Source organism: Cynoglossus semilaevis, chromosome 6 (assembly GCF_000523025.1).
Source record: "Cynoglossus semilaevis isolate Cse_v1.0 chromosome 6, Cse_v1.0, whole genome shotgun sequence".
Classification (NCBI taxonomy): Eukaryota; Metazoa; Chordata; class Actinopteri; order Pleuronectiformes; family Cynoglossidae; genus Cynoglossus; species Cynoglossus semilaevis.
This window is the reverse complement of record NC_024312.1, coordinates 3,883,008-3,892,561: the sequence shown is the minus strand read 5'-3', so window position 1 is coordinate 3,892,561 and position 9,554 is coordinate 3,883,008. Positions and strand designations below refer to the sequence as shown.

The 9,554-nt window shown below is 44.8% G+C and overlaps 1 protein-coding gene across 1 annotated transcript in view; it reads left to right on the top strand.

Annotated features, from left to right (window-relative positions):
* The window catches only part of cdh13 (cadherin 13, H-cadherin (heart)), a 222,021-nt gene that overhangs the window by 86,056 nt on the left and 126,411 nt on the right, over positions 1–9,554 (top strand). Inside the window, exon 5 of the mRNA XM_025056314.1 lies at positions 6,032–6,148. Coding sequence (XP_024912082.1) covers positions 6,032–6,148 — 117 coding nt within the window. The remainder of the gene's footprint in view (positions 1–6,031; positions 6,149–9,554) is intronic.

Genomic DNA, 9,554 nt, shown 5'->3' with positions numbered 1-9,554 from the left:
AGAAGTGGACCCCGGGCCAGGGGTTTGGGCCCCACAATTTTTGTGTCTTTTTTTCATTCCAGAACATGCAGTTGTACTGGTGTCACATCCTGAACTTTTTAAAATTTTATAAGAAAAAAAAATGACTGTCCTTAGATAGTACGCTTTTTTTTTTCCAGAATAGTAGTTGTACTAGTGTCACATCCTGAACTTTTTTAAATTTTATAAGGAAAAAAATGACTGTCCTTAGATAGTACGCCTGACGTAACACCAAAAAATAAGCTGAATGTGACGGGAAACATTAAAGTTGCATTCACTGCCATTAATGAGAAGCAGAAATGTTGAAAAGAACAGTGGCGCAAGTGAGAGAAATTCCTCAGCTTTGCCAGAGGGGGAGCAGTGAGATCTGCTGGAGGAGTCGCTGCATTGTTCTGCCAACGCCATGAACATATTGTGGCCATCAGCAGAGAGAAGTGTCTCCAGCTCGGTGGCAGATGGCGGCGGCAGCAGCGACGACTTAGACTGGCGCTGAAACTGTCTGGTGACGGACCCTCCGGGTTTTTTTGATAGTACGCCTGACGTAACACCAAAAAATAAGCTGAATGTGACGGGAAACATTAAAGTTGCATTCACTGCCATTAATGAGAAGCAGAAATGTTGAAAAGAACAGTGGCGCAAGTGAGAGAAATTCCTCAGCTTTGCCAGAGGGGGAGCAGTGAGATCTGCTGGAGGAGTCGCTGCATTGTTCTGCCAACGCCATGAACATATTGTGGCCATCAGCAGAGAGAAGTGTCTCCAGCTCGGTGGCAGATGGCGGCGGCAGCAGCGACGACTGAGTCTGGCACTGAATCTGTCTGATGACGGACCGTCTGGATTATTGATCTGCTTTTTTTAAATTTATTGACACCAAAAATACTCTCGCTGTCGTGGCGATACCTGGAGGACTTGGACTTCACTAAGGAGTTCTTCATCTTCACTGGTCGTCTCGAGGCCACTCTATTATAGAACATACGGCAGAATCACAGAACTCCAGACTGATGGGTTTGTTTCAGTGGAGTTTCCATCTGAGAATCAATTCTTTGTCGAATTCTTGAGGACGTCTTTGACGCCAGGTCACGACCTGAGGCTGACGTCCAGTTCTTTTAAGTTTGAGCTAAAGACAAAACAAATATTCAGCAGAGCAGAGCTTGATTATATTAACCAGTATTAATTAACACTTGGTCAAAAGTTTGATTTTGAATCTGATTTAAAAAATGTTCAATTTCGGGGCTGATGTGAAAAAAAAAATTTAAAAAAGTTAAGACCTCACTACAGCTCAACTCTTGACGAGACGTCGGTCTCTGAACTTTAATGATGCCCCCTGGTGTTACACTTGGTGGTCCTTATTTTTTGGACCTGTACCAAAGGAATCTTTTAACTTTTTTGTAATTTAGTGACGGAACATTGACAACTAGAAAAGGTTTTTTCTGCACCAGGCTGCTGTGACTTCATGAAGACAAATTACTTTGGCCGTTTCCTCAGCTTTGTTAGTGTAGCCAAGTGACAGCCGTATAAAAACTGTGACCACGTGAGAAATCAACCCCAGAGGGCGCCCATTCATTCATTCACTTCACTTTAAGTCCAAATCCACTGAGAGGTCTTCGGGGGGGTTGGGGGGGGTCATTTGTCTTCCCGCTGCAGTGCTCAGCGTCCCGCTGTTACTGTTCCTGCAGCTCTGAGCTTAATGAACGTCTCCTCATCGCTTTTGGCACCAAGGCGCCGTAATTTATTCGCCGCTCTCGCCATCACTCATTGGGCTGAGCGCGTCCACGGGTGTTACCTTGGCGAGTCAATGAAGACGGAAGTGAATTAGTCTCTGTCAGATGACGTCGAATGTAAAGGTGCGAACATATAATCAATCTTCTGAAAAAAGAGTGTGTGTGTGTGTGTGTGTGTGTGTGTGAGCACACACTGGGTTAGTGTTGATCAACTTCATCTTTTGATTTTGATTTTTTTTTCTGTATTTTTTCCATTGTTTTTTTTTTTTTTTTTTTTTGAATATCTCACCGCTGCGCACAGATGATTGAAATGTAATGACTGAAATGATTGGCATTTCAATAAAGTCTGACAGAGGAGGGATATGAGCCGCAGCCACAGAGAAGATTCATTGAACTCATTACTGAGGAAAAATGGTCGTAAATTGCTAAAAAAAAAAAAAATAGCAGGAAAAGTCTCGAGTTTTATTGATGTGGAACTCTCCATCAAAAGTCGAACAATATTGGCTCTAAACAAGACGTTAACTGAAAATTTAGGGGCCGTCTAATTAACATTTTAATTGTTGATTAATTGATTTGTGAAGATTAAATGTTTTTTTTTACTGTTTCTACATCTGAATTATCTGGATTAATTGAGTCAATGCTTAATTACAGTCATGATTTAAATGACTAATCGTGATTAATCGACAGCTACGACGCTATTACGTAATCAGATAAAAAAAAAGTTTCTATTTGACGGGTTTAGATGTTGGTAAAAATACATTTTATATTAAATGGGTTTAAATGAACTTTTAAAAAGTAAAAAAAAATAATAATAACTGAGATGTGGAAAAGACTGGCTGTGAAAGTAGAAGAAAAGTAAAGTCCTCCAGTGAGACGACGATGATGATGATGATGATGATGATGTGTTCAAAAGCTGTCATTACTTCACTGTCAATTATAGCCTCAGCTCCGTGACCGGTTCAGAATAATCAGAATATCCTTTGTTCCACACAGTCCCTGAACAAATGAGTCAAGAGCAGCAGCAGCAGCAGCAGCAACAACAGCAGCAGCAACAGCAGCAGCAGGAACAGCAGCAGTAACAGCAGCAACAGTAACAGCAGCAACAGCAGCAGGAACAGCAGCAGCAGCAACAGCAGCAGTAACAGCAGCAACAGCAACAACAGCAGCAGTAACAGCAGCAGCAACAGCAGTAACAACAGCAGCAGCAGCAACAGCAGCAGTAACAGCAGCAACAGTAACAGCAGTAACAGTAACAACAGTAGCAGCAGCAGCAGCAGCAACAACAGCAGCAGCAACAGCAGCAGCAGTAGCAGCAGCAGCAGTAACAGCAGTAGCAGTAACAGCAGCAGTAACAGTAGCAGCAGTAACAGCAGCAACAGTAACAGCAGTAACAGTAACAACAGTAACAGCAGCAGCAGGAACAGCAGCAGTAACAGCAGCAGCAACCGCAGCAGCAACAGCAGCAGCAACAGCAGCAGCAGAAACAGCAGCAGTACCAGCAGCAGTAACAGCAGCAGGAACAGCAGCAGTGACAGCAGCAGCAACAGCAGCAGCAACAGTAGCAACAGTAACAGCAGCAACAGCAGCAGGAACAGCAGCAGTAACAGCAGCAGTGACAGCAGTAACAGCAGTAACAGTAACAACAGTAACAGCAGCAGCAGCAGTAACAGCAGCAACAGCAGCAGCAGCAGTAACAGCAGTAACCCTCCAACTTTCTGCTCCGTCTCCGTATCTTTATTCTCACTCTATTTTTGCTCGAACCTCTTTTTGTTTCCCTCCCATAGTTTGGGAAACGTAGTCCTAGTGTCTTAACTGGAATAACAAATGTTATTGTTCCAGGAAATATGAGTTGGTGATAATAGATAATGGATGAGGGCCGTGTGTGAAGGTGGAAAGAACAAAGAAATAAAAAAAATACCGAAACCATTTGTTTACCTACTGGTTTTGTAACTGATCGATATAAGAATTAATGGAAGAATGCCTTTCAATTTAACAACTGCATGCTCCCAGAAATGGACTGTTTTATTCTGTGTTGTTTTGCTCTTACATTATGCAGAACAGTTCTGTAGAACGTGCTTTTTGTTTTTTGCCTTCAGGCGACGTAAGCAGCCAGCATTTAAATGAAACAACTGATAAGAAGTAAAAAAAAAAAGAAAAAAAATCCTCATCCAAACGTTGCCTTTCATTCATGTCTTTTTATCGCCATGTATTGAATGTTTTATCACAAAATCCACATCAGGCAGAGGAAACAACATGCTAATTTAATTTAACAATCGTTTTCTCTCAGTGTCGTCCTCGCCGTCAGGATCATGCCTCCGGTGGCCGCTGGGGTGAAGTTCAGGACTACAACCAGTAAATGAAGAAACAGTGGAGAGAAGAAAGTGGGAAAAACTGTTTTATATTTGAAGCAGAAACCGCTGTTCGTTCTAACGTGTGTTTCTGCTGCGGCGTTAGCTCCGCTGTCACGTCCACAGGTTCCTCAACTTAAAGTCTGAAGTTTTTAACCCCAGTACAGTGAAACGCGCCGCTGATTTCCTTAAGAAGCAGACAGGAAGTGGGTTAGCGGTGGACGGCGTCGCAGCGGTGTATGAACAGGACACATTAGAGATTAATTGGTGTCGTTTCTCGCGTTGTTACCGAGCTGTGGGAGAGCGATTCATCACACCTGCACGCAGCCCAGGCCGGAAAAATGGGAAGAGAAGCCTCTGCTGCAACGAGGAGATGAGGAGAGTGGGAGGGGTTGGAGGGGGGGGGCAGCACTAAGTCACTTTCCCAGAATACCCTGCAGTGAGCCATTCTGGATGGCAGGAAAAATGTCTGTGTCCGACCGAACACCGCCGTGCTCTGATGCACCTGTAGAACCTAATGGGTTTTAAAGCACCGTCTCTGCCTCTGCAGACCGACGCGGGTGAAGTCGACGGTCGGATCTGTCTCGGCTCTAACCCTGACCACGGGTAAACCGCTGCAACACAAAGAAGAAAAAGAACAGAAAGAAAGAAAACCTCACGGTGGCTGTTTGCCTGGCAGCTCTTATTCACCTCCATTTACAAATACCACACAGCTGAGCCCAGTGCATGATGGGATTGATGTGCTCATCTCTGGGTTTCATAGTCAGACTGGATTTTTATGGAGCAACGCCTGAAACTCCATCGCTGCGTCGCTGAAGTGGTGAAATCCAGCTTGTACACACACACACACACACACACACCTACACACACACACACTCACACACACACACCTGGAGCAGTACTTGTGCTCCTTGGGCACAAAATTGGTCATATAATGTTAAAGAGCTCTGTGCAGTGTTGTGTTTAACAGCTTCAGGTCCGGGGTTTAGATTTCTGTCTGTGTGACATTTGAAAGGTCACCCCCCGGTGGTTTGGAAAAGAATGGCCATTTCACAGAGCGTCCGCTCAGATCTTTGGTTTGTTCTGCTCGGGCGGCGTTTATGATGATTGTTTAATTGTGTTCTGGAGGAGGAGGAGGAGGAGGAGGAGGTGTCCTCTCTCTCTCTCTCTCTCTCTCTCTCGCCCACTGTCTGAGAGTCAACACTCTGCTGTAAACAAATGCTCTCAGTTTTCTCCACTCACCTGTGTTCTCTCCGTCTCCGTCGTCCTGACGGTCGGTGAGAGAGCCGTGGTGGCTGAGTCAAGAACAGCAGTTGGTGACATGTTGGTGACAACATAGTCAAAATATAAAAGCCATGGTGTGGACAATATATGGGGCGGGGGCTAAAACGTGTTCGTCTCTTCACTTGACCAGTAGTACCAGTACACAATATGTACCGAGTTCTCTTGGAGTTAAAATAGTTGGTCAGAATCAACACTGATTCTGTGTATTTTTGTTAAATCTCGTCAGAATTAAGTACCACGTTATGTCCTCATAGTGTGTCCCACTTGGTCTTTAGTCATTACTTCGTCCCACATGTGATCATCCAGACGTGGTTCTGGTTCAGTGACGTCTTGAAGCAGCTCCTTGTCAACGTTGTTCTCTTTCAACTATTGTTTTTTCTTTTTTGCCCCAATGTTTTTATTTCCCACGTGTCCGTCTCTCATCCTCTCGCTCACACTCAACCCAAATCTTACTTCATTTGACAGTCCAAGAACACGAGACGATTCCCATCACGGTTAGGAATCACTTCAGTGAAGGTTCATTTATTCTTTCTTTCTGGCGTTCTTCGCTGGAACTCTCTGTGTTTACCTGTCGTCTCTGGAACCGACTGTGACGCCGGCGGTTTTCACAGACCTCTAACTGTGGAAATCCTAACTTTTACTCTGGTTTCTCTTCATCCGTAGAATATCCTGGGCCTCGGCCAGACGTGGTCACACGGAAGAACCAAAAGACACCTGCTGGTCCCCCCCATGATCGTCACCGAGAACCAGAGAGCTCCCTTCCCACGGATCATCGGCAAGGTGAGATACGACTTCATCGCCTGCTCACACAGCAGTGTGTGATGTCACGGTGCGGTTGTAGAACGCGTATCGATCACGAGGCAGACGTCACGTTCTCAGAGACTCCTAATCATTTTACCTTTAATAATGTGAGGACGGGAGGATTTTCCGCCGAGCTAACGACGTCTCTGTGACAGCCTGCAGTTATTGTGCTCTAATAACTGTAATAACACTCTGGGAGGACGGGAAATTGACAGGCTGGATTTAATTTAAACTTGTTTGATTTCATAAAATGTCGCAGTGATTTAGGAAACAAAAGAAAATTGACGTCAGAGTTGTTTTGGCCAGTAAATAAATTTATAAACAATCACTGTGGGGAGCGTGGACGTCACCAAGTCAAACCAAACCAAGAAATACAGCGATATCACCACCACCACCTCCACCACCTCCACCACCTCCACCCATGTTGACCTCATTTATCTGCCTAGCTGTATCCTCTCTACCAATGTTTCCCAACCTTTTCTGAGCCACGGGACATATTTAAACCAAAAAAAGTCTCTGTAATGAAATATAATAAACTTGTAGTTTAAATGACCTCATCATTGACTAAAATCTCAGCCTGTTTAGTTGAAGACGACGCTGATATACTGGCAGGAATTGAAGAAAGACACTCACAAAGATCAGATTTTTTATTTTAGTTTTTAGTTTTCATAGCCATCTGCTGCCCCCTAGCAGAAGAGTATTTAATTGTTCTGCCTTTCATGCTTTGATGAACAAAGATAAATAATAGTTTTCAGCCCAATTGAGTGAAATTGGGTAATCCCCCCCCCCATCTGACAGAGTAATTCATCTGACAGAGACTTTTTTTTTTTTTTAAATTTCAAGCTCATATAGATTTTTTTACCTAATGAGAGATGAGATACGACATTGATTTAAGAAGAAACAGTTTGAGCCATGAGTTTATGGAAAGTTTGTAGAAAAATAAAATCCAAACTGTCCACGAGAAATGTATAAATTAACCACAAACTTTAACGTTGATTTGTGAGAAAATTGTCAGAAAAGTGCAGTAATTACTGAGGTTGCACTTGGTGTCAGTTTGATGCCTAATTAGGTGATTTGAAATTAAAAAAAAAAAACTAGAAAAGTTGTGTAAAATAATTGGCAGGGTCCAGTTTCTGGGTCATGACCTTTTAACAAGAAAAACATTTCTAAGTCCTGGGTGTTTTATTTTGATATCTTTATTATTATCTTATTATAGATCATAGTAAGTCTGGAATCTAACCCACAACCCTCTGGGTCGCAACGACAACGTGACAACAAGTCACAGACAGGTGTGACAATGACAGGAAACGGAGTAAAAAAAACAGCACCTCCTAATGGCACCTCCTAACACCATACTGACAGAGAGCAGCCGGGGGAGTAACTGACTGATTGACTGACTGACTGACTGACTGACCAACCAACCGACTGACCGACTGACTGACTGACTGACTGACTGACTGACTGATTGACCGACCGGCCGACCAACTGACTGACTGACTGACCGACTGACTGACTGACTGACTGCCTGCCTGACTGACCGACCGACCGACTGACCGACTGACTGACTGCCTGATTGACTGACTGACTGACTGGCCGACTGACCGACTGACTGACCGACCGACCGACTGACTGACCGACTGACCGACTGACTCACTGACTGACTGACTGACCGTGGGCACCGACACAAACACCAACCTCCAAAAACCTTTCCTCTGCTTCTCTCCACTCTTGGATTTATTGCTCTGAGGCCAAAAGTCTCAAGTTACCAAATTCCCTGAGTAAGAAGTGCAGAAATAATTATCGTGTTGTGGCGACGGCGAGTAGAAATGTTTCGGAACGCACAAAAAGTATCAAAGGACAAAAGGAGGTAAAAAAAAAAAAATCAGTCCCATGATTTATTTTCCACGACAACGTATGGACTGTTATTTACAGCGGGACACAGAAGGAGACGAAATGTGTCCTTACAAAATAAAATGCCTGCAGATCACACAACTGCCACCGGGCTGCAAATCAAACGTCCGTCCTCAGATGCCCTGGAAGAGTGAACTTGAAGTCTGAACATTTTGGATTTTAATGAAAAATCTTAACTTTATCACCTGAATAAATAACCTGAGCGTGTGTGTACTGGAATATAAACCACAGGCCAGGATTGGACGGTTCATTGGGCTGGATTGGGCCCGTGAGCCACCAGTTGATAATCACTATAGTTGCAGTACCAACTATATGCACAGTAAAAACAAAACCTTTGTCCAAATCCAAGTCTTGACAATTAAACCTTAGAGGCCTGACAGATTTTTTTTTTTTTTTCCTGGGTTGAAGAAAATGATTTACGGCCGTGCAGGTTGGTGGTAAAATCTGGATAAAGGACTCCTCCAGGTGTGGAACGGGTCCATTTTTGAAGGGCTTTTATTCCACAACTCTGGTCCACATGTGACTGCTGACTGATGTGAAGGATACAGACCCCGACCACAGCACGAAGCCCACACCTTCACCGAGGTCTGAGAGGTCTCGATGGAGACGTCGTTTTGACCGTGGTTACAGCGAGCGTTTGTGCTCGGGTTTGGACGTAAAGGTAATACTTCAGAGTAATTCACCCAGGCGTCTGTGCTGAATTTCCCACCCAGCAGTTACTCGCAGGAAGATAAGGGAGAAAAAAAACTGTGTTCCATAAGAGACAGGACATGATCTCCACGGTGTTCTGAGGATCTGCTCTGCAGCGTCATCTCTCTGATACAACCAGGTGCATTCATGTGACAAATTGGAAGCACGATGCCTAAACGACGTGGACTATTTTTCATTCTCTCTCCGTTGTAGTCGCTCATTCTGCCTTCCTCTGTTTCCCATTCTACCTTTCCTTCCCACTTTCCAGTTGGGAATTCCACCCAGCTCATCGTCTCACGGCCGTATCACTCCATCTGTCTCCACGGTCACGTCTGCCTGAGAAGACAGGCTAATGTGGGCTAGTTTAGCCAGTTGGGGGGGCTACGTGTTGACGACTTGCCGAAATTGATTTTCCACACCAACGGCTTTTCTCCTCTTATGCAACATACGTCTTCCCGTACGGCGGCGTTTCCATTTTTTTCTGCTCCCGTCCTCGCCGTGGGAGATAACCCGTTGGTGAGATGGGATTCTCTGTGCTGTTGTGACACGACTGTGCGTGGGTGTGGGTGGGTGGGCTGTCAGGGGGGAGTCACAGGAGGAGGGTTAGAACCTTGTTGTTTATGTCACACCTTCTATCTGTGGAATAGATACAGAGACCCCCCCCCCGCCCCACCCACCCCCCCCCCCCCACCCCCCCCCCCCACCCCTCCCCCTCCCCCTAACCCTAACCCTACCCAAACCCTAACCCTAACCCTAACCCTAACCCTAACCCTAACCAAACCCT